This window comes from Oryctolagus cuniculus, chromosome X (assembly GCF_964237555.1).
Source record: "Oryctolagus cuniculus chromosome X, mOryCun1.1, whole genome shotgun sequence".
NCBI classification, from domain to species: domain Eukaryota; kingdom Metazoa; phylum Chordata; class Mammalia; order Lagomorpha; family Leporidae; genus Oryctolagus; species Oryctolagus cuniculus.
Genome location: NC_091453.1, coordinates 27,282,488 through 27,308,689, shown reverse-complemented (window position 1 = coordinate 27,308,689; position 26,202 = coordinate 27,282,488). Strand labels below are relative to the sequence as shown.

At 39.9% G+C, this 26,202-nt stretch overlaps 1 protein-coding gene across 1 annotated transcript in view; it reads left to right on the top strand.

The window, feature by feature from the left end:
- Positions 1 to 26,202, top strand: part of CASK (calcium/calmodulin dependent serine protein kinase) — a 368,265-nt gene that overhangs the window by 317,909 nt on the left and 24,154 nt on the right. The window contains 6 exon segments of the mRNA XM_070067495.1: positions 5,807 to 5,885; positions 12,981 to 13,066; positions 14,520 to 14,588; positions 17,190 to 17,258; positions 18,668 to 18,703; positions 20,424 to 20,620. Of these exon segments, the coding sequence (XP_069923596.1) occupies positions 5,807 to 5,885; positions 12,981 to 13,066; positions 14,520 to 14,588; positions 17,190 to 17,258; positions 18,668 to 18,703; positions 20,424 to 20,620 (536 nt within the window).

The window sequence follows — 26,202 nt, the reverse complement described above, 5'->3', positions numbered from 1 at the left end:
GAGAAGCAAGGCTCAAGGGCGACCCATAAGCTTTAGGTTTGTACAAGTTCAGAGAAGATGCCTATCAGGAAAAAACCATGCATAGATTTCAAAATCTTTTGTACAAAAGTAAATGTACTTTAATTCCATTTTTTTTCTGTGACCTTTTTGGAGTATCCTCGGATGACTGAGTGAGCAATGAGACAGGCACATTGAAACAGGAACATCAGACAACTTCCAGGTTTGAAGGAGGAATCATAACTGTATCAGACTTAAGTATTCATATCTTTTCCTCAGGACATAGGAAAGGGATATTGGGATATAGAAAAACATGGCTTACTCAAGAAAGTTGCCCGATTGCCTTCCAGATTAAAGGAAAAGTTACACAACTATGGTTTTGTGTGTGTGTGTGTGTGTGTGTGGTTTGTTTTTTTTTTTTTTTTTTTTTTTTTTGACAGGCAGAGTGGACAGAGAGAAAGGTCTTCCTTTTGCCGTTGGTTCACCCTCCAGTGGCCGCCGCACTGATCCGAAGGCAGGAGCCAGGTGCTTCTCCTGGTCTCCCATGGGGTGCAGGGCCCAAGCACTTGGGCCATCCTCCACTGCACTCCTGGGCCACAGCAGAGAGCAGCTGGCCTGGAAGGGGGGCAACCGGGACAGAATCTGGCGCCCCGACCGGGACTAGAACCCAGTGTGCTGGCGCCGCTAGGTGGAGGATTAGCCTAGTGAACCGGGGCGCCGGCCACAACTATGGTTCTGTGACCATGATTTCCAGAGAGACCTTAACTCTAGACATCTGTGGTTATGGTTCTCATTCACTGTTCTTTGCCGGTTATATGATGCTATCTTGCAGCAGGAATGGAGGCTAGCAGGTCCCCTCACCCCTGCTGGGGCTCTAGAAGCAACTCTTTGGCTTAAAAGCATGATCAGCAACTGCCTTGGGCAAATCACTTCATGTCAGTGGGCCTCAGTGTGCTCCTCTCCAAAAGCAGATTTGACTAAATGGTCCCCAGGATCCCTCCCAGCTCTGAAAGTCTAACATTCCATTCATGCATTTCATATATTCCATCAGCCATTCAACTCATGTGTGTTAAGTCCCTACTTCGTGCAGATCCCTGCAGTAGATGCCAGTGATACAGTGGCAGGTAAGACGTGGTCCCTTGGCAAGCTCACTTTCCACAGGCTGGCTCCATTAAGCTGACAGGCTTACAGCTTAGTGCAGTTTGTGTGTCGAGCCCAGTTATGACAGAGCTGGCAAGAAGAGAAGACTATCATAGAGAAGCAGGAAGAAGGGGTGATGTTGAGCCAGGTGAAGTAGACGGGAAAGTGGAAGGGAACAAAAGAAGGAGGCCCCGAAAGTCTCTTGTGATCATCTTGTTCTGAAGCAGCCCAGTGACAGCTCTTGATCTGCTGTATGAAACAGACCAGGTAAAAGAATGCAACTGGGATCGCAGAAAGCAGAAGGACTTTTTAGAGGACACTCAAGGCCATCTTTGCTTTCTGAAAAAGTAATTATCTATTACTCTTGATTCAACTCAATTTGCTTGCTTGGTTGCCTTATTTGACACATGGAAGATATCCCTGTAGCGTCTCATGTGCTCTTTGGCCTTCCTACACTGTGCCCATTCTCAACTCCCATTACATCCTATGTTTTCCCATTTGTAACGTCATACTCACAATTATTTCTCTGTTGATTTTGACTCCCATAGTTATGAGTGACAAGGAAAGCTTGAACTAGCCTCCGCTACTACCTCCCTACCCCCACCCCCAAGCTGGTAGGTTCAGGAGTAAGCACCTAACCCAAGCTGAGCTAATCCCTTCCCTGGAATTTGCAAACTTGAGAACAGAGAAAACAGAAGTCAGTTCGTCTCTCTAGAGAAATGTTTGGGGCAGACAAAATAAGAAATGTTAACTACAGTTTGTTTGAGGCAAACTATCACTAGTCATGAGAGATTCTATCAGTCTCTTTCACTGTCGCCCCTAGCAGAACGTCTGCCCCATAATAAGTTCACAGTAATGCTGGCTGAATGAATACATAATTCTGTTAGTTTCAAAGGTGGAACCTCCATTGTACCATCATTTCCCTTATGAAATTAGATGTGCCTTAACGCATTCATTTACAACATTTTTCCAGGAACACTTCTCTTGGAAACTGTAAATGTTAGTTGCACAGATTGGAAATGAAACTTAAACATTATAACTGAATGTTGGGACTAGAAATATTTTGATCAACCAGTTTGCACGTTGCTCACCTACCACTTCCAAGAACTACAAAATAGGAACCATGCAAAAATAATACCAAGGTGTATCATAATTATATTCCTTAGAACCCATGATAAACAAAATCTTAAAAACAGAGCCAGTAAAAATGAAATGTTATATACAGAGGAGCAAAGCTAAAGATGATATTCATTTCTTTAAAAAAATATTAATTTATTTGAAAGGCAGAGTTAGTGGGAGAGATGGAGGGAAATCTTTTTTTTTTTTTTTTTTTTTTTGACAGGCAGAGTGGACAGTGAGAGAGAAAGACAGAGAGAAAGGTCTTCCTTTGCCGTTGGTTCACCCTCCAATGGCCGCCGCGGCCGGCGCGATGTGGCCGGCGCACCGCGCTGATCCGATGGCAGGAGCCAGGAGCCAGGTGCTTTTCCTGGTCTCCCATGGGGTGCAGGGCCCAAGCACCTGGGCCATCCTCCACTGCATTCCCGGGCCACAGCAGAGGGCTGGCCTGGAAGAGGGGCAACCGGGACAGAATCCGGCGCCCCAACCGGGACTAGAACCCGGTGTGCCGGCGCCGCTAGGCGGAGGATTAGCCTAGTGAGCCGCGGCGCCGGCTGGGAAATCTTAATATCGTCTGGTTCACTCCCCAAATGGCCGCAATGGCTGGGACTGTGCCAGGCCAAAGCCAGGATCCAGGAGCTTCATCTGGGTCTGCCACGTAGGTGGCAGGGGCCCAAGGACTTGGGCCATCTGCTGCCTCCCCAGGCTCATTAGCAGAGAGCTGGATTGGAAGTGGAGCTGGTACCCTTATAAGGGGTGCAGCAGGCAGCAGCTTAACTGACTGCACCACAACACCAACCCCTGAAATCAATTTCTTACCAGAAACATAACAAACAAGAACTGTGTCTTTAAAGTGTTTTTAAAAAAACTCTCAACTTAGAATTCTAAACCCAGCAAAGATATCTTTCAAAAACAAAGACTAGGGGCCAGCTCTGTGGTATAGCAGGTAAATCAGCTTCCTGCAGTGCCAGCATCCCCTATGGGCACCGGTTCAAGTCCTGGCTGCTCCACTTCCAATCCACCAATCCAGCTTTATGCTACAGCCTGGGAAAGCAGTAGAAGATGACCCAAGTGCTTGGACCCCTGTACCCACATGGGAGACCCAGAAGAAGCTCCTGGCTCCTGGCTTTGGATCAGCCCTGCTCCAGCCATTTCGGCCGTATGGGGAGTGAACCAGCAGATGGAAGACCTCTCTCTCTCTTTCTGCCTCTCCCTCTCTCTCTGTGTAACTGACTTTCAAATAAATCTTTTAAAAAAAGACAAAAATAAAAATAATTTCAGATATACTAATACACCAAAGCTGAAAGAATTCAGCAAACTACATTGTAAGATTAAAGGATATCCTCCGGGAGTGCAGTGGAGGATGGCCCAGGTCCTTGGGCCCTGCACCCCATGGGAGACCAGGATAAGTACCTGGCTCCTGCCATCGGATCAGCGCAGTGCGCCGGCCGGCGGCGGCCATTGGAGGGTGAACCAACGGCAAAAGGAAGACCTTTCTCTCTGTCTCTCTCTCACTGTCTTTCTGCCTGTTAAAAAAGAAAAAAAAAGGATATCCTGTAGATAGAAGAAAAGTGGTAACATGGAAATCTGGACTTACACAAAGGAAAATGAGCACTGGAAATGTTAACTACATGGGTAAATTTAAGTTGTTCTTATCAGTTCAATCACGTTCAAAGATAATTGGCAGTTTGAACAAAAATAACAGTGTTCTTTAGGGGTTACAGCATATGTGTATATGCTATTTAAAAATTGAATTTGTAGTTTAAAAACATCCCTCAAATAAAACTACAGGCCAAGATGGTGAATTCTACAAAACATGTAAGTATAATAGATAATACTAATTCACACAACTCTTACCGAAACATTGAAAGGAAGGGATTTTTCCCAACTCATTATATAAGGCTAGTATTCCCCTGATACCAAAACTGGTAATGATATTAAGAGAAAACAAACTACAGACTGATATCTCTCATGATTATTCATGTAACAAAAACTAAAGATTTTAGCAAAGCAAATTTAACAGTATATGAAAAGGTTAATATGTGCTCACAATGGCAGCACATGTAGTAAAATAAATTGTACAGAAAATGCTATCATTGGATTTGTATAAGGATTATGCACAAGTGCACGAAGTAGTCCAATATCATTCAAAAAGAAGAATATGTTATGACCAAGTAAGCATTAATCAGGAATACAGCTTTACTTTTCATAGACAAAGCTAGAAATCATTTAATGGGTAAACAGATAACCAAACTGGTATATTCATATAATGAATAATCACTCAGCAAGAACAAAGAATGCAGTATTAATACACGCAAAAACATGGTAGAATCTGAAAATGATTATGCTAAAAAATGATGTGCTGAGTGAAAAAAGCAATAAAAAAAAGAGCACACACTCTTATGATTCCATTTGTAGACAGTGCAAACTCATCTGTGGTCAGCAAAAGTCCATCAGTGGTCACTTGGGTCTGTGGCAGGGAGGGCATGGAGGGATGGGAGTAGATTACCAATGGATGTAAGAAAGCATGTGGAGGGGCCGGCGCTGTGGCTCACTTGGTTAATCCTCCACCTGTGGCATCAGCATCCCATATGGGTGCTGGGTTCTAGTCCCAGTTGCTCCTCTTCCAGTCCAGCTGTGGCCCGGGAGGGCAGTGGAGGATGGCCCAAGTGTTTGGGCCCCTGCACCCGCATGGGAGACCAGGAGGAAGCCCCTGGCTCCTGGCTTCAGATCAGCATAGCTCCAGCCGTTGCAGCCATTTGTGGGGTGAACCAACAGAAGGAAGACCTTTCTCTCTCTCTCTCTCTCTCTCTCTCACTGTCTAACTCTGCCTGTCAAATAAAAAAAAAAGCATGTGGAAGTATAGATAAATTATAGATAAATTCACTATCCTGATTGTGGTGAGAGTTTCACATGTATATGCTTATGTCAAACTTCTCAATTTGTGCATTTTAAATATGTATGTCAATTATATGTCAATAAAAACTCATTTTAGGGAGCAGGAATTTAGCCTAGTGGTTAAGACACCTGCATCCTATATTGGAGTAACTGAGTTCATTTCCCAGCTCCAGCTGTTGACAGCAGCTTCCTGCTAATGAAGTCCCTGGAAGGCAGTGGTGATGACCTAAATAGTTGGATCTCTGCCACCCATGGGGGAGACCCAGATTGAGTTCCTGGTGCCTGGCTTCTGCCTTGCCCAGCCCTAGTCACTGCAGGCATCAGCAAATGGGAGATCTGTCTGTTTTTCTTTCTCTTGCTGTCTCAAATTAAAAGAAAACTTTTTAGAAAATAATTGGCAACATGGAAAATAATCATATTATTATTTAAAAGCAGTATATGAAATGTATATCCTTACAGCAATCAAAATGCCCAAATAGTGCTTTTGTCATATTTTTTGTATGTGGGCTAATGGTCTGTTCCATTTTTTTTTTTGTATTTTCTTTAACATTTTCCTAACTTCTATAGTTAGAATTATCTACAGAAAAATAAAAACTATAAAAAGCAGCATTTTCTCACAATAATTCTACTTTTACTGAACTTTATTTTTTTGCAGGGAATCACTTTAAAAATGAATGAGCTAAACCATTGTATTGTTGCAAGAATTATGCATGGGGGCATGATTCACAGGCAAGGTAAGTTTCATATAGAACTCCTTCTTTGCCTTCTTTTACTTTTTTCCTAAAGCCCAGCAAAGAAAATACTTTTTATGACCCATATGAAAGAGCTGTTTAGGTTATCTTTAATCACTGCTGGCCTCTATTTGTTGTTCTTCATCTGCACATGCTCCAGTGTACAGATAATGAAGAAAGGTTATAATTAGAGTTCTGCTTGTTAGAGCATTCTGGATCACTCATTATTAGATGTGATTTATTAGCGGTCACATGAGATAAAGCCCCAGGTAGGGGAGACATCTATTCTGGCATACTAGGATGGATGCCTGGATAGATGGATGGGTGGATGGATGGATGGGTAGATAAATGGGTAGATGGATAGAAAGAGAGAGGGAAAGAAAGTAAATAAGTAAGTTAAATAACAATTTGAGAATTGCTTTCTCATTCAGGAATGAGATATGCTGTTTATAAATTAGGACATCATCATAAAAAAGTGTTAATTGTTAAAGGAACAACAGTGGTCACTGTGCACTTGCTCCCCAGGTGGGACCTCTGTCCCTATTGAATTGTAGTATGAGAATCAACTGCAAATTCTCTCCCCAGACTGTGCTCTATATATTGTGTGTGGGTGTGGCGGCAAATTGTTGAAATCTATGATTAGCATAGAGATGGTCCTCTATATATAAAGTTGTACTAAAAATGATCCATAATGAAGAAGGAGATGGGAGAGGGAATGGGAGGTGGGAAGGGAGCAGGGTCGGGGGCATGGGGGAAAGAACCACTGTATTCCTAAAGTTGTATCTATGTAAAAATGCATTCATTGAATAAAAAAATTAGGACATCATAGGGTTGGATAAAACAAAAATTAAGTGGTAAAATAAGAAATATCAAATCAGTGGTTAAGTTCCTGATACCTGCTACAGTAACCTGCAGTCATTCTGAGGAGCGAGTTCAATAAGTACTGAAGTAGATGAAGAATGATATTTTGAGAAAATAGAACTTCAGTTAACTCTCAAAAGATGGCCAAGATTTAGACATGTAGATGCAGTCTCGTCTTTGAAAGCACTGAGTTATATGCACTTAGCATTCCGAGGATGTTCCAAAAATGGCTCTCCTAGCAGACTCCTTTTCTTTGAGATGAAGTTATTTTTGTACTTAAAAACCTCTTTCCTTATCCCCAGAGAGCAAGAAGTAATACCTTAAGCATTTGAGTGCCTTATTCTTCTCTTTGGAGAAGGCCACTGTGAATACAAGGTGACGCATGGCATCGTTGTTGCTTACAGGGGAATCTTTATAGGCATAGGGAATGTACAATACTCACGTAGCATGGGAGGATGTTTGACTTTCGATTCCAGTGTATATACTTTTTCTTTGTTAATTTTTTTAAAATATTTATTTATTTATTTATTTATTTGAAAGGCAGAGTTACAGAGAGGCAGAGGGAGAAAGAAAGAGAGAGAGGTCTTTCATCCACTGGTTCACTCCCCAAATAGCCACAATGGCTAGAGCTGCGCCAATCCGAAGCCAGGAGCTTCCTCCGGGTCTCCCATGTGGGTGCAGGGGCCCAAGGACTTGGGGCATCTTCTACTGCTTTCCCAGGCCACAGCAGAGAGCTAGTGGGTCAGCTGGGACTCGAACCAGCGCCCATTTGGGATGCCGGCACTGCAGGTGGTGGTTTAAGATTTTGCTATTTATTCAGTAAAGTCACATAAACTGTTTCGTTCCTTCACTGGCTAGAATCTGCAGAGTTTAATAGAAGTGGCATGATAGGCATCCTTATCCTGTTGCTGTTTTTAAAAGGAATCTTTCCAATGTTTCCTCATTAAAAATAATGGTTACTATAGATTTTTAGTATATATCACTTTTTAAGACTAAGGAAGTTCCTTATATATTCTTATTAGTTGCTAAGAATTTTAGTTATGAGTGGGTTTTGAATTTTATCGAATGCTTTTTTTTGCATCTTATAAGATGGTCATTTATTTTCCTTTTTATCTGTTAATGTGATCAATAGCTTTTAAAGATTTCCTAATGATAAATTACCCTTGTATTTCTCAAATAAACCCAGCTTAATCATTATGTATTCTCTTTATTGTGGAATGCTCAATTCTGTATGCTAATGTTTTGTTTAGGATTTTGATATTTGCATTTATCAGTTAAACTGGCCTGTAGTTAGTTTTCCTTTCTTGTATTTCTCTAATTATAGTTTCATAATCCCATAAGATTAATAATCCCATCAGAAAATGACTTGGAGAATGTTTCCTCCTCACTGATTCTCTGAAAGACTTTGAATGATATTGGAATGATCTATGTCTTGAAAGTTTGATGGAATTTGCCTATAAAAGTATCAGGGCTTGTTGTTTTGGTTTTATTTCACTTTTTTCTTTAAGGAAAATTTCAGTTTTGTTTTTTCAACTGCATCAGTTTCCTTAACATTCATAAGGTCATCCAGGCTTTCTGTTTCTTGAGTGTTTTAGTAAGTTACATTTTTCAAAAAAATCTAAGTTTTTAAATATTATTGCAGAAAATTTCTTCACCCTTTTTCTCCACCATCTGCCTTTATGTCCTTTTTTCATTCATAATATTTTTATGTGGGCCTTCATTTTTCCTCTGGATCATCCTTGTGAGATACTTATTTAAAACCCTACTTCAGATTGTGTTCATTTTCTCCCTTGTATGTTTATTTTCTATTTTGTTCTTTTATGACCTAATTTTTGTAATCTTTACCTTCTGTTGGTTTTGGGCTAACTTTTTAAATTAGACATGGAATTTACTTATTTCCAGTCTTTTTTCTTTTTCTAATATATGTGTTTAAAATCTCCCTCTAAGTTCTGTTTTATCTGTATCCTACTAATTTTTATATAAAGCATTTTCATTTTAATTCAGTTCTAAGTATTTTTGTATTTCTAGCAGTATATTTTTCATTGACACAGTAGTTGTTTAGAAATATTTTTTACATTCCACATTTAAGGGAATTTTCTAGATGTCTTTTTGTAATTTTAATTTAATTGTGATATAGTCAGAGTAGTCTGTATGACACCATTTCATTGAGGTTTGTAGAAACTTACTTATGGAATAGCATTGCAATCATTTTTATAAATGAGCCATGTGTTTATTCTTTGATTGTTGGATATAGAGTCCCCTATATAATGGTTGATTTGGGGTTGTTAATTTTTTTGTTCAAATTTATTTCTTGACTGATTTTTTATCTGTTTGACCTATTAATAATTATTGAAATGTCCCTTTATCATAAGTTTTTGGTTTATGCTTATAGAATTCTCACTTTTGGCTTATGTATTTGAACTTGTTTCATTAGGTACATAGGATAAGCCTAATGACCAGTTGTATCTTTAGTAGTACTTTCTGCTTTAAACCTATTTTATCTAATGTGTCCTCCCATTCTTTTATTTCCAATCTTCTACATCTGTATGCTTTAGTGGATTTCTTTCAAACATTCCCAAAGTTGAGTTTTTCATTTTGTTAATGCACTCTGATAATGGGCTGGTCTATATTTCTACCATATTGAGATTTTTTAAACTTACATTTACTCTCTTTTTCATTTGATTTTATTATTCATTTTTTATCTCAACCCCCTCCCCTGTACTGTCTGTATTCCTTTAGTGGCTACTTTGAAATTTTATCATGCATATTTGGCTTTGCATATACTAAAGCTAAACATCATCTTAATCCAGCTGTCATACAAAAACATTGGGACACTAAATTTGATCCTGTGCCTTCTGATGTAGGTACTCTTCTGGCCCAGTGTTCTAGTCCTGTTTTAAAATTCACAAATCATACTGTGGTTTCTCCTCAGATCTTACTAATCTTCCACCTTTTACTAAATCTACAAATTTGAGGCCAGTGTTGTGGCTTAGCGGGTTAAGCCACCACCTGTGATGCTGACATCCCATTTGGGTGCCAGTTCAGGTCCTGGCTGTTCCACTTGCCATCCAGCTCCCTGCTAATGTGCCTGGGAAAGCAGCAGAGGATGACCCAAGCATTTGGGCCCCTGCACCCAGGTGAGAGATCTGGAAGAAGTTCCCAGTTCCTGGCTTTGGTCTGGCCCAGCCCTGGCCATTAGGGCCATTTGGAGAGTGAAACAGCAGATGGAAGATTTCTTGCTCTCTGTAATTCTGCCTTGCAAAAAAAAAAAAAAAAAAAAAAAAAAAGAAGAAAAACTAAATCTATAAATTTGAAATTAACATAAAAATATATGGCCATTTTTGTTAAGATATTTCTGATTTTATTTGCTCATGATTCCTTCTCTTTTTTTCCCAAAGATTGATTTATTTGAAAGTCAGAGTTACAGAGAGAGAGAGAGAGAGAGAGAGAGGTCTTCCATCCACTGGTTCACTCCCCAGTTGGCTGCAACGGCCAGAGCTGTACCAATTTGAAACCAGGAGCCGGGAGCTTCCTCCAGGTCTTCCCATGCGAGTGCAGGAGCCCAAGGACTTGGGCCATCTTCTACTGCTTTCCCAGGCCATAGCAGAGAGCTGGATCAGAAGTAGAGCCACCGAGTCTCAAACCGGTGCCCTTATGGGATGCTGGCACTGCAGGAGGCGACTTTACCCACTACACCACGGCGCTGGCCCCACGATTCCTTCTTGCACCTCAGAGTACCCTTTGGGGAGCATTGTTTGAAAATGAGAAATCTGATGTCACTGCGATTATCCTTGCTTTGTAGGTGACCTGTCAGTTGCCTCTGAGTGTTTTGAGATCTTTGTCTTTGATGTTTTTTGGTTTCACTACCTCTCAGAATGTATTTCTTTAAAAAAAAGATTTATTTGTATATTTGAAAGGCATAATTACAGAGAGGCAGAGGCAGAGAGAGAGAGAGAGAGAGAAAGGTCTTCCATCCGCTGGTTCACTCCCCATATGGCTGCAACGGCCAGAGCTGGGCCAATCGAAGCCAGCAGCCAGGAGTTTCTTCCAGGTCTCCCATGCAGGTGCAGGGACCCAAGGACTTGGGCCGTCCTCCACTGCTTTCCCAGGCCATAGCAGAGATCTGGATCAGAAGTGGAGCAGCTGGGACTTGAACTGGGGCCCATTTGGGATGCTGGCACTGCAGGCGGTGGCTTTACCCGTACGCCACAGCACCGGCCCCATCAGAATGTATTTCTTTATCCTGTTTGAAATACTATTCTTCCTGGATCTGTGTGATCATGTTTTCATCAACTCAAGAAAATGCGCAGCCATTATTTCTTGTTCCCTGTTTTCCTTATTTCTCTGACCTGCATTCTAAATCATCCAGTTCACTGAGACTCTTTGGCCATATTGGAACTGTTTAATTCATCCATTCATTAGCTTTCATGCCACTTATGTTTTTCTTTTTTAGAAGTACATTAGTCACTTGTTTTTATTCTTATTTTCAGATCTATCTGCTTACATCTGATAGTCTCTTATTGCATGCTCATCCTTATAACTTAGTGCTCTCTTTTCTAATATTTAACATGTGGCTATTTTATACTGTGTATCTAACCATTCCAGTTTCTTTTATCCTTAAGGATCTAAATCTATTTGTGCCGTTTCTGATGATGCTCACGTAGAGTAGCTTGCCTTATTAAATGTGCGGTCCCTTTTGATTATTATCATTGGAAGTCCTATGGGCCTGAACTGGGAATGCTTTCCTCCAGAAAAGAGTTGTTCCTTTTTCTGCCAGTTGCCATGGGGTGCCGCTGACCTGGGTCAGAACCCTAGATTCATCTTCCTTTGCTTTCTCTTGGCCCATGGCTCCAACTGTGGATAACAGGGATTGGCTGCTTCGGCATTCACCCTTCCCAACGGTTCCCTCACCCTTGGTTTGCCACCACTCTGGAACCCACTCACTGGAAAGGAGAGTTGGGGATACAAGTGGATTTCACCCACATACCCACAACCCATATAAAATTATCATTAACTCATAGCCGTACTAGTTTCTTCCATAGCTTGCCTACTGCCCACCCCCTTCTGAAGCAAAACCCAGACATTTTATTTCTACACATCTTAGTATGTACCACTGAAAGATACTGTGAGCTTTTGGTAACAAAGCTAGATCAGTATGTAAACATGTGCACAATTTTTAAATAAGGAAGCAAAATTGTAAATAACACTCCAACCACTAGTACTCATCCACTTCTAGTTGAAGGATTGCAAGATACGGAAATGCCAAACTATGAAAAGATTAAGGTATGTTTAATGTAACTTTGATGTTACATAGATACTATGTCCAGTTCCTGGAACATTAATAACCTTTGTATCCTATTTGGTAGATAATATTATCAACACATGCTTACACAGTCCTTATTAACTGTGTGCCAAGAATAATTTTAAGCCCTTAACTTCATATTAAATCATGTAGTCCTCAAAACGATATTAAGAGATAGGTACTAGTTTCATCTCCATTTACAAATGTGAAAACTGAGGGGCTGGTGCTGTGGCATAGGGAGTAAAGCTGCCACCTGCAGTGTCAGCATCCCATATGGGCACCAGTTTGATCCCGGCTGTTCCACTTCCAATCCAGCTCTCTGCTGTGGCCTAGGAAGGCAGTGGGAGATGGCCCAAGTCCTTGGGACCCTGCACCCACATGAGAGACCTAGAAGAAGTTCCTGGCTCCTGGCTTCAGATTGGTGCAGCTCTGGCAGTTGCAGCCAATTGGGGAGTGAACCAGCAGATGGAAGACCTCTCTCTCTATCTGCCTCTCCTTCTCTCTCTCTGTAACTCTGACTTTCAAATAAATAAATAAATCTCAAAAAAAAAAAAAAGGGAAAAGAAGAAATGCAGGGCCCCCGATGAGCTTAACATCTATTTTTTTTAAAAAAATGTGAAAACTGAATCATGGAGAGTTCCAATAACATACCCAAGATCTTAAAGCTAATGAGTGTAAAAGCTGGGATCTCAACCTAGTCTGCATCCAGAAGCCATACTTACACACCAAGTGTCTCAGAAAAATAGAGATTCCCATGGCCAGCCATTGGTACAGGGCCTTCCGGAAGTAGATACATCTGTTTTGGTGAGTTTGCTACATGAGTTAAATAATCCTGCTGCAGCCAAACTACTTGTTTCTGAAATACCAGCTTTCAGTAGTTTACTTTTCAAATTACATTGCTGCCTTGGATTTAATAAATTTGTCTAATTTCTTAGGTACACTTCATGTTGGTGACGAAATTCGAGAAATCAATGGCATCAGTGTGGCTAACCAAACAGTGGAACAGCTGCAAAAAATGCTTGTGAGTAATTGGGAGGTTTTTTTTTTCCTTTTTCTGTAATTCACTTTTAATTCATGAGCTTGTTTTTTCATACACAAATAGCAGGCATTTCTTTGTGATCAGAGTATTTCTGGTACCATCATTTGTGTGGACTTGCACTTGCGCAACATTCATAAAAACTGACAACTAGGAAAATGTTTCCATGCGGCCGGCACCGCGGCTCACTAGGCTAATCCTCCGCCTTGCGGCGCCGGCACACCGGGTTCTAGTCCCAGTCAGGGCACCAGATTCTGTCCCGGTTGCCCCTCTTCCAGGCCAGCTCTCTGCTGTGGCCAGGGAGTGCAGTGGAGGATGGCCCAAGTGCTTGGGCCCTGCACCCCATGGGAGACCAGGAGAAGCACCTGGCTCCTGCCTTCGGATCAGCGCTTTGCGCCGGCTGCAGCGCGCCAGCCGTGGCGGCCACTGGAGGGTGAACCAACGGCAAAAGGAAGACCTTTCTCTCTGTCTCTCTCTCTCTCTCTCACTATCCACTCTGCCTGTCAAAAAAAAAAAAAAAAAAAGAAAATGTTTCCATGCAAGAAAGTTTGCAAACCTTTGGCCATCTGTAACAGTGTAGACTTTAACACTCCCCCTTTCAGCCTTTACCTCCTATTTCTCGCCTTGCAGATGTTTAAAGAGAACCTGTGCAGTGTGTGAGTATGCATGTGAACTCGCTTCTCACTGACCTCAAGTATCCTGACATCAGCAATGTCAGAAACCACTTCCCTGTTGAGCTGAGTCACAGCTGGCTATAGTAGATTTGTCTACAACACAGGAGGAAAGTCGTGGTAGGCCAGACCAGCTTTGACCATACATAACCAACATCTGTATTCAGATTTGGCTTAGTATTTTTTTAAATAGCAGAATAGCAGGCCCTTGCCTATGTTCAGTGTCACAGTGAGCAAAGGGAGATGTTTTGGACCCCTGGTCCCTTTTCCCACTGCGGTGTAGCAGCTAACCATGTTATGAATACCTATCAAGTATGAAATAAGCACTGCAGACTTGCTCCAGTAATAAATACAGCTAAAACGACTAAGTAAAAAGCAAAATTGTTGGAGTATGCTGTCATACCATATCATACCAAATATAATTTTTGTGTAATTACTTAGTCTATTGTCTAATTCATTTTATATTCACTTTTGAAAGGCATATCACTTGGAGTGTTTGGCATCCCCGTCTCAAAAAGGTAGCCATCAAAGATCGCTGAAGCCATTGCTGGCTGAACAAGGCAGTCAGCCTTGACTTTGCTGGGCTTCTCCCAGGAACTTCCTCTGTTGGTAACATGAGCAGCCCCTGCTTTCTACCTAGGTTTCAGTTTAGGACCACGTGCTCCTAGCAGACTGAGCTGATTGCCTTCACATGTTTGGAGTGCTTCCTCGGGTGTTTCTGTATGCCACTTGTGTTTATAAGAGAGCTCTCCTTTTTCTCTCTGCAGAGGGAAATGCGGGGGAGTATTACCTTCAAGATCGTGCCGAGTTACCGCACTCAGTCTTCATCCTGTGAGGTAATGACTCTAACAAAGCACCCCCATCTCTCCTGAGTTCTTAACTAACTGTCTGCTGATGGCTGAACGTTTTTGCTTTCTGGGAAACTGTTTCTGCCTGTGCTGTTAGATCACTGCACACCAATTTTGCAACAAAGATAACGGAACAGAGTAGGTCCCATCCACCTACTCAGCCCTGCTTCCTTGTGGATCTCTTCAGCACTTGAACTTTTTGCAGGCTGAAATCTAAGCAAAATTCAGAGAAGCTACAAATAATAATATAAGACTCAATAAAGAAAAAAATGGAGCCTCTCAGGGGAAAACCAAATCAAGATCTAAGTGCAGTATTTCCAGGAAGTACATTTACTTCCCTTGTTAAGAAATCACATAGATAGTTCTTCTTTCCAATTATCTGAGAAGTCGTCTATGTGCATTGAGATAGACTTCAAATAATTTTGACAGGTCTATAGATGGATAATTCTGTGATAAATTAGTAACTAACTTGGCCAGAGGGCTATAGGTTTCTGTAACCTTTTGTAAAATTGTTTATATTTGGAATATATGTGACTTACAAGCAAATAAGTTTTCTAGAATAGTAAAACCCCTAAAGTTTCTTTCTTAGAATAGGTGTATCCCATAGAAATTGTAGTTCTTCTAACCTATATTACTCAGTATTGTGTTGGTTATGACATGAGTTTCAAAAATCTATTCTTTTTTATTTGGGAATAGAAACTGGCATGATCGGTATTATTCTTTAGTCCTTGCACACTGTTCTTTCATGGGCGTCTTCCAAGCATGTGCACATCCACGTGAAGTGCACATTTTCTAAAGTTAATTTTTAAGACTGATGGGTAACTTACTGGATTTGTACTTAGGAGAATTTGATTACAACCCTTCTTACAGTCTCTAGTGAAGCTGTAAATTTAACACACACAAAAAAATCAGGCTTTATATACTTTTTCTTAACCTATTGAAGAAATGTATAAGAATTTGTCACTTTGTCAAGTGTACTTTTACTGAGCCATGACAATTGGGGTGACCATTATATCGGGTCTTGAGCTCCTCTTGGTGGCTTCATATGGAACTTCAATTAATAATGTGTTTCAAAATAAAACGCAGAACTCCTTCTGATCCAGAATTCAGAGTACTGAAATTTGTGGCCTGGAGCACAGACCTTGCTGGGAAAAAGAGAATGTCATGCAAGTTTTATGTAAATAATTTTAAGATTCTGAAGTCACAGATGTTCCTTATACCATCTCTCATCTGTGGAAGAAATTTGGTAGCCACATTGATTGTTGTCTCTCTGGCTTACTAACCAGAAGGTATTGTTGGTTATTAACATCAGTCTCTCTTGTGTTTGGGGCTAGGACCAGTATTTTCCATGTAAAGTCTATGCTGTCTTGAGTAAGAAGCCCCTCTTCCCTTCTTCACTTCTGAATCATAAAGTAATGATACTCCTAGCCACACTCTCAACCCTTTGACCTTCCTGTGCTGTGCTAGAATTCAAGCCAGTGATTGGACTCTTCCCAGCTAGGGCGGTGCTTCTCATAGAAAGGCTCTGTGGCCTACATCTGTATGCCCAGACCCTTGGTAAAAGAGTGAACCCCTGCTCCTCGCCCTGGCCGTACTGACTTGAGTCGGTGAAGGTGGCACCTGGAGGTAGATCTTCTCACTGTTGTCTGAGAATGCTCCTCTGAAGGATCCTATTACCTTTAAATAGAATAACTTCCAGAAATTCTCTTTAAATTTTGTAGGAGGAAACAAATATCTTTTATGTGAATGTGCAATTTTCAAGGCCTTAAAAGAACTCTACCAAGCCAAAAACTAAAAAGTACTGTACTTGTTTTCTTCCTCTCCTTGTTCTTAACCTTGAAGTTGATTTAGACCCTAAGAGAATGAAGTCTGGAAAGGATCTTGAGTGTGTTGAATAGTAGACAGAGAACGACCAAGAAGCGTGGACCTAGGCAGAGAGGCTGTGACTCCTGGGATCTTTGCCAGAAGTGTAATATTGTTAAAGGCTTAAGATGATTGTTTTAATCAATCTATGAAAATGAGCTAAAGAAAAATGAGTTCTTCTCTGGTGTGTATCTATCTTTCACCCTTTACCAGTACTATCTATTCTAGAAAGAGTCTAAGGTGATTACAGTATATGAAGTCTTTCTCTTAGGTTCGTTTCTCTTCTAATTGAGCCATTCAGTAATCCTTGCTGCCAAGGTACCTAAAAATTATGAAATACGTTTCAAACCTAATCTTTAATAACAATTAAGCAGTTAGTATCTTCAGCACAATAATTTCATTGTAATATTTATCATCTTATAATACATGGTAGAGCTTTAATATCAAGTCACTCTTTTGGGTCTCATTAAAAGGAATTAGAGGGCATATTATATGGGAGACAGGAAAGAAATGATTAATGAATGACAGTCATGGCTTACAATATGTGAATCTTCAAAATGCAAAATTTTTTTCTTTACTTCAGTGAAATCATGCGAGTAAGTCAGTGTGACACCTTTACAGCTCAAACCGCGAAGGAAATGGTTGTCAGACTGGTTATAACTGTTGATGTAAATATCTGTTTCTGTGCCAGTGTTCTGTGTTAATGAACCTTGTGTCTTATTTCAGAGAGATTCCCCCTCCACTTCCAGACAGTCCCCAGCTAATGGTCATAGCAGCACTAACAATTCTGTTTCGGTAAGAACTTTAGCTCCACACAGCCAAGTGTGACAATTTTGTTGGTGCTCACCTGCCATGAGTGTTCTAGTTACATGTGTTCAGTGGAAAGATTGTCTTCTGCAGATCCACAAGGCTACTACAGCTGCAATGCAGTTCACTCCTGGAAAGTCTTCTTCAACATTTTCTTCTCACTAAAACTCCCTTCCAGTAGTTAAATCTGAAGAAACATACTTCAAGACCACTTTGGTCACTCAAAATATTTCTGCACCACCATAGTAGTATGCAAGACTTTGCTCAAACCTATGCAAAGGAAACAAATGGAAATTTGTTATAATTTATAATTTTTTAAATTTGAGACAGATAATGAAATGTGAGGATTTTGCAGAGTAGGCATCTGGGTATTCTCGGGCTTTATACTTTTCTATTCTGAGTGATATCAGCAACATGTTTTAGTTTCCGCTATCTAAGTTTACGAATTGGTGTGCCCTCTGTTATTGTGGTACGTGCACATATTTTTGTGAATTATAAGCCTTGCCTGGATATGAAAAGCAAAAGGAATCTGGCTTCAAACTGCACTTAAGCCACGCTGTTATCACATCTTTAACACAAAGTACTTTATATTGAACTTGAACATGGAATTTAACATTTTTCAGAAATATCTATTTTGGAATAGAGAAGGAATTGTCTTTAATTTATTTAAACAAACTGAAGCACTTGTAGGTGCAGGTTTGCAATATTTGGGGGTAAGCAAATCTTCTCTAAGTTGCTGATACTGCTGTTTATCACCCAGCTGAAATTATTAAGAGTTCTAATGATGCAGCAGTATGGCATTTTTCCTGACTTTTCATTTGCCCTTTAAAAAATATACCAACATTTTAATCAGGTAAAATTGCAAATAATTTAGAGATCATATCAAATGAAGTAGTATTTATCAGTAACAGAAATTGTGAAAGAAATTTGTCTATAACATTATTTTTAACTTCAAAGCAGGCTACCAAAGGAATTCATTGATAAGTCAATATTTCGTACTTTTAAGATGGTGAAAATCCATACAGCCATGGAATTTTTCAAAATCCAAATGGTTACAGTGACTGAGTTGAAAAAGGGCAACATCTCCTTTTAGTTGGGAATTTTTTTAATAGGCTGTTTCACTTGCAGTGGCTTTTGTGTTGAAGATGCTGAGTTGTTTCTTAAGAACACATTTTCTCTCTGCTTAAACTTACCTGCTTTCTTCAGCTTGCTGCTAAATGGCCTGGGTTTGACTTTTTGATAACTCAACATTTCTGAGAAATGGAATAATGTATATTATCTCTTTACAACTTAAATCTAGCTCATTTTTTAACCATATTGTAACAGAACACACAAATTACCTTGTGCTCTTGACAAGTAAATGAAAATTTTTCTCCTGGGTTGGCTTTATTCTACAGGACTTGCCATCAACTACCCAACCAAAAGGACGACAGGTGAATAGATATCCTCTCTAGAAACTTCTCTAAACTGAGCTGCTAATAGCCAATCCCTTATTAACCCTTTCCATCCCATAATGTCTGCATTTTGGACCATAACATTTGAGCGTTGAGAGCTTGTACCATTTCATTTTAACACATTACACATGACTAATTCTCTATACAGATTTTTTTCCTCACATCTTTGTAGCTGTGATGGTTATTGTAATTTCAACCTGATAATTTTGTGTTGATCATTGAGAATTCAGCCTTTTGGAGGTCTTAATGGGCCCGCCTCTGGGTATGGAAAAGAATTTTGAAGCTTACAAAATTCTTAGAATTCTAAAACTAGCTAAAATTACATGCTGGTAAGCGTTTTTAAGCATTCATATTCTGAAGTTGAAAGCTTTGTCTTTAAGTTTGTAATTGCATGTGTATAAAAGCCATTTATAATGAAAAATAAAGGACATAAGTATCTTGGACTTGCAACATGATATGCCTATGTTAGTTGAAACATGAGAAGTTAAGTGCTGTGTAACACTAGCAAGTAACTTTCAAATCAACAGCACTTTTAAAGTATGAATATTAGATGCAAATGGAGGATTCTGTTCATTTTATAGGCTGGATTGTGGAAAATAAACATAAAAATCACATAATACACCCAAAGCCTTCAGGTTGGTTTTACAGTGACTTAAACATTAATATTCAAATTTAATTTCAAGATATCAAGCCTTTATGGGATTTTTTTCTTGAAATGTGGTGTTAAAAAATAATCAGATATAGAGTTAAGATTTATATAAATTAGCACCTAATAGAATTCACCCAGTTTAGTCTTAAGACTGCATAATTGACCATCATTGGATACACAGTACCTTATTTTAAAGCATTTAGAAATCCAGTAATTCATAAAACATTGCCATATGCTCACCTCTTGTATGCTAATCTATTCCCTATGTAAATTCACATAATATAAAACTCAGAGCTCTGTACTATGCATGTCTTGAAGCTCTGTGTGTGATTTCAGGTTTCCATTGACAAAGCCTGGGCTCAAATTCATTTTCATTGTCTCAGAAGAGTAAAAAACAAACATAAAGCCTAAATCCTTTTTTAAAAAAAACTTTTTTTAACTTTTTAAAGAATTGTGAGCTACACTTAAGTTTGTCTGCAGTGTGTCGATACACTGCCAGTTGTCATGTAGGCATTTGATAACAAGATACTACCAGAATTCTTGCTAGTTTTTTTTATCATGTGCTGTTTTAGGGCTTGAACTTCCCTTGACTACTAGTATCTATAGCTTAAAGCTGCCATGTGGCCATGACAACTTGTCCATAACAACCAGCATACCCAATGCAGATTTTAAAATTATATCATACTTCTCTATAATTATAGGCCTATTCTGTTATAGCACAAGCAAAAATTAAGTCACTATTTTTATGACAAGTATTTTAAGTGTTCCTACCAAATCAAAACTGCAAGGTTTTGAACCTGCACACATCAAAGGTAGTACATTGTTTCTGGTGGTAGTTTTTTCGCTTGGTTTTCTTGTTTTGTTTGTTCTTTTTTTTTTTTTTTGGTTTGTTGTTGTTGTTGTTTTGTCCTATTTCCATGCATTGTCTTTGCTTTTACCATCTGAGGTCCTGTTTGTATTGTAAGTGTTGACGTGTGGTTATTAGACTAGAGCTAACTGTTTTGTTTCACAGCACTGTGGCATCCTTTCTTACAAACTCCTGTTTTATAGATCTATGTAAGAGCACAATTTGAATATGATCCAGCCAAGGATGACCTCATCCCCTGCAAAGAAGCTGGCATTCGATTCAGAGTTGGTGACATCATCCAGATTATTAGTAAGGATGATCACAATTGGTGGCAGGGTAAACTGGAAAACTCCAAAAACGGAACTGCAGGTCTCATTCCTTCTCCTGAACTTCAGGAATGGTATGTTTTTGTTGTTCTGTTTGTTTTATAGTAAAAATAAAACCCCGCCCATCCACGTTTCCACTTTATGTTATGGTTTTATAGTGTGTAGCCTGTTTGATATATTCCTGCCTTTAGTAGGCAATCAAACAGTTCAAGTAGTCTTCCGAGAGAGTGGAGTCCTCAGCATCTGGTGAGATACCAGGTACCGAGTCAGGTCTTGGTTTTACACAGAAGGGAACAAGGTCTGGAGAGAGTTGAGTGACTTAGCCTTGGACCACAGCACAGTCTCACCATAGACCCCTCTACTCGATGTGCTCTTGCAGTCCTTCTAGAATGGCATCTTTATTTAAACGTACCTTCTCCTCACCTCTCTGCATGCTTTCATGCTGTGATTCCATGTCAATCAAGGGTTCTTTTGACTTTTTTTTTTTTTTTCATTTTATTTGAAAGGCAGGGAAACAGATTGTCCATCCACTGGTTCACTCCCCAAATGCCTGCAAAAGCTTGTGCTGAGTCAGGCCAAAGCCAGAAGCCCAGAACTCAACCTGAGTCTCCCATGTGGGTGTCAGGGGTGCAAGTACTTGAGCCATCACCTGCTGCTTCCCAGGGTTCACATTAGCAGGAAGCTGGATCAGAAGCAGAGTAGTCACTCTGATATGCAACATGGGCTTCCCAACAGGCCACTTAAGCCACTGTGCCAAACGCCTACCCCTTACTCAGTATTGGAAGGTAAAATATATGTCACCATTAGGAGAAAAGGGAAGTCAGAAGCTTCATTCCTGACTTTGCTGTTCTAAAAAATGTCTTTTCTGTTAGAAAACTTAAGCTCTGAAAGGAAGCTAAAGTTACACAGAGATTTTAGACCTTTTCTTTCTTTTTTTTTTTTTTTTTTTTTTTTTTTGAAAGTCAGGGCAGGGGCCAGCACTGCGGTGCAACGAGTTAAAGGCCCTAAGCGCCTGCATTCCATATGGGCACCGGTTCTAGTTCCGGCTGCTCCTCTTCCAATCCAGCTCTCTGCTATGGCCTGGGAAAGCAGTAGAAGGTGGCCCAAGTCCTTGGGCTCCTGCACCCACATGGGAAACCCGGAAGAAGCTCCTGGCTCCTGGCTTCAGATCTGCGCAGCTCTGGCTGTTGCAGCCATCCGGGGAGTGACCTAGCGGATGGAAGACCTCTCTCTCTCTGTCTCTACCTCTCTCTGTAACTCTGTCTTTCAAATAAATAAAAAATAAATCTTTTTAAAAAAAAATAGAAAGGGCAGGGTGAGGCAGGGGTAAGGAAAGACCTTCTATCTGCTGATGCATTCTCCAGATGCCCACAACAGCTGAGCCCAGCTCTAACCCAGAAGCCAGGAATTCCATCCAGGTCTCCCATGTGGGTGGCAGAGACCCAAGTACTTGCTATCTGCTATCTTGCAGGTACATTAGCAGGAAGCTGGATCAGAAAGGGAGCTAGTAGGACCCAAACCCAGGTGCTCTGATATGGGATGTGGGTATCCCAGGCCTTGGCTTAACCCCACTGCACCACAATACCCTCCCCTGAACCCTATTTTTAACTAAGAGGAGTCACAGATCACTATATGAGAGGACTCCAAAAAGTTTACAGGAAAAAAATGATATTGAAGGATAAGTTTATTTTGGCACCAAAAACACTGAAATCTGTGTATAATTTTTTCATAATACACATTTTCTGTGACTGCCTCGAAGACCCCTTGTATGCATGGGTTTAAAAATATTTTGCACCAAAGTAAACTCATTTTTTAATTCCATTTTTCCGTGAACTTTTTGAAGTGCCTTCATATAGTTTGTGCCATTGTTACAGTTTGCTTAGTTGAACTGTTTTTTGAAAAATGCTGGTGACCTGACCTTTGTTGGTACTTGGGCAATATACCAGAAATCTAGTGCAAAAGAGATCGCTGAATGTCTGAGTTTTGATTCATGCAACAAAAAATAACCAGTGGATATTCTGCTTGTTCCTGCTCCCTGTCGCATACTTGAACCGAGCTCAAGGAGAACAGACATTGAGTCCGCAGGGTAACACCCATTTTTCCCACGAATGAAGAGATGTTTTCATCAATCTCGTGTTTGATCTCCTCTTCATGCTATCCACATTTCCCAAATATATTCTTAAATGTAGAGCTTTGGAACGAATGAGGACTTCAGATGCCATCATTTTGCACTGGAGGAAGTGTGGGCCCAAATACAGAAGCTGTAGCCTCCCATCTGGCATTGTCTTTCACTCTGCTCTTCAAGAAACAGATTTAAGCCTGAGTTAGGGAGAAAGTGATTTCTAAGTTGTTTTGATGACGATGCTGTTATGCTGGTAATGATATTTACATTTTATAAAATATCTTCTTGAATGTTGCCATATAGCATAGGTATCTATTTAAAATATGCAGATTTGAGACCTCTTCTCCCTAGTCAGATCTTCTTTCTAAGTCGTATTTCACTAATAATTGGAAGTGGTGGGAAAACAGATTACTTCCTATTCCCAGTTATGGCAGACTAGGTTATTTGGATCAGTCCTCCTGCTGAAAAAAAATAAAAGTACCACAGAAAATATGGTTTTTTAATGGCCTTGAAAGCATTAAATAGCTGGAAAGGTACTGGAGGAACTCTGACTGATTTTTGTATGAAAGCCTTTAATCAGAATGATAAACAAAATTGGCCCATTTTGCCAAGACAGTATTTGCTGTTGCTGAATCTTTCTGTGCCAGAGGACCAGGGTCATGACCTAAGGCCTGGGGTGGGTGTGTGGTACAGCAGTTAAGACGTGGGACACCCACATCCCATATTGGAGTGCCTGGTATCAGGTCTCAGCTCTGCTTCTGATCCTGCTTCCTGCTAGTGCACACCCTGGGAAGCAATGAGTCATGGCTCAAGTACTTGAGTCCCTGCCACCCACGTGGGAGACCTGGATAGAGTTCTCTGCTTCTGGCTTCATCTTGGCCCTGGCCCAGCCCCAACTATTTAGGCATTTGCAGAGTGGAAAGTATCTCTCTCCCTCCCTTCCTGTGTGTAAACGTGTTTGTGTCTCTCTCTCCCTCCCTCCCTTTCAAATAAAAAGAAAAAATACTTAGTGCCTGTACAACTTGGGGAATCTGTTAGGAGACTCTCCACATATTATTAGGACTTGCAAAAGATGATACCCCAAGTTAAAAACAAACAGGTAAGCATGCTCTCCTTCCCCTGCAATACCAGGCGACTATATAGAAGCTTGTACTGTCATGGAGCAAAGCAGAAGATGAGAGTAAAAGGGGAATGCACTTCATCCGAAAACATTGTGGCCACTGGTATTGTCTTCAATGGATTTGCACCCAGGTACACATAACCTGCGGGAGCCAGGGAAATTCAAGCCATATACCTGATTCGGAATTTCCCTTTTCTTTACTAAGAGTTCTAGATGGATGGTATTAACAAAAAGAAAATCTCTGAAGGAGAGCACTTGTATCTTCACCTCATCCTCACCCCCAACGCAAACTCTTTCCAGGCCAGTGGCCAACCAGAACTGCCAGCACACAAGGAAGCAAGCCTGACCCGACAGAAACGACAGGCAGCAGAAACAAACCCAAACCTACTTAAGTTACAGAAATTAGAAGATGAAAAGTTTTTTCAGCTAGGCTCATTAGGTTTTAAAAACTCAACAACAAGCTTGAAAAATAACCTTAGGGAGCAGAAAAAGACTTTAAATGACATCACAGATTTGAGGAAGGACCAGAGGACATTCCAGGGGTGAAAAAATAATATTAAAATCTGAGCAGCCACACACCTATTAGAATGGCTAAAATTTTAAGTAAGTTTCATCAGTAGGTGAGTGGGTAAACAAATCATGTTATGTACACACAGTGGAATGCCACTTCGCAGTAAAAAAAGAATGAACTATCAATACATGTGACAGTATGGGGTGAGGCTCAAAATCATTATGTTGAGTGAAAGAAGCCTGGCAAAAAGAATGACATACTGTATGATTTCATTTATGTGTACTTCTGGAAACTGGAAATTAATCTATAATAACAGTGGTTGCCTGGGGACAAGGTAGAGTGAGAGAGGGTCTACAGAGGGGCATGAGGAAAGTACAGGGGTTATGGAAATGTTTATCTTGGTCATACTGATGGTTTCATGGGTTATACACATATGCCAAAACCGATGAAATTGTACATTTTAAGTACATTCAATTTTGTTGCAAAAAAAAATTAGCTCAATATAGTTGCAAGAAACAGAATGGGATTCAAGCTGAGAGGAGGAGGAAGTGGCCCACTAGGCAGTATGTGCTATAAGACTTGAGCAGGACTTTGGAGGCTCAGTAACCATTCCTTGTTAAGGGGAAAGAACATTTTCCTTTGTTGAGAAAGCATTGGCATCTAGTTGCTAGCCAGCATGTAATGCTCCGTAGAAAGATTGGAAACAATACTGTTGGCCAGACCTGGAAGCTTTGCTCAAATGTGTAGCTACCCAGTTCATATATTTGATTCCTCAAAATGAGAAATCAATTTTATCTGGACTCAGCTGCCTTACTGTAAGCACATCAGTCTGGTTCTTTGATATGTTTTGGATCCCTAGATCTGTCATCCCTTCCCTTGTCTACAAGATCTTCATCCAAGTCATCAGTAAAATGCATGTGTTTAAAATTTCCCTCCAGTTTGACCTTAACCTTAAAATGGTTTCTGTGCACTGACTAAACTTAAAGAATTAATGTGTATTTCCTGAGTGACTGGTAAAAAATAAGTTTCATTCTTCTGGTATCATGCCACGTGAGCCACACCACAGATTTTTACTGGGAGCTTGTTTTTAAATCCATCAAATTAATCCACTTAATTAACACTAAATTCACATGGTCACATCATTAGATACAGAAAAAGCATTTGATAAAATTCAACATACAAGAGAAAAGCAGGAAAGGAGATAGAGAAAGATAAGATAACAGGTAATACAGATAACTAAGAGAAATTAATGCTAGTGTTCTGTGACACAATAGCATTGCTAGAACAATTTAATATATACTTTAAAATAAGTAATGCAGTCTAAAGTTTCCCAACATATAGAAGTGATATATTTTTGAGGATATGGAAATGCTAATTACCCTGATTTTACCATTATACATTGTATACCTATATCAAATTATATTGTACCCCATAAATAGGTACAAGTATTACATCAATTTTTTAAATCCCCCCAAAAAAATTTCAACATACAATGATGAGATTACAGCTCTCACAAACTATGACTTGGAGGGCACTCTGTTATAAGAACATCTAAAGTAAACCTACAATTAACTAATTGAAAAAGGAAAAATTAAAGATGTAATTTATATAGAAATTCAAAGGAATCTGTAGATATACAATTAAAATTACTATGATAGTTTAGCAAAGTACTGATACAAAATCAATATACAAAAATCCATTCTATTTCTATTTGCTAGCCACAAACAAAAAATTTTCAAGAGATACCATATGTACCTTGCACATAACTTCAGCAACACAATAATACTGTAAAATATCCTTGCAAATTGAACCTGGATCAAGTTAGGCCTCTAGATTAATTACCTATTTGCATGAAATGCCAAGAACAAAAGGACATACTAAAGATACCATAGGGACTCAAGAA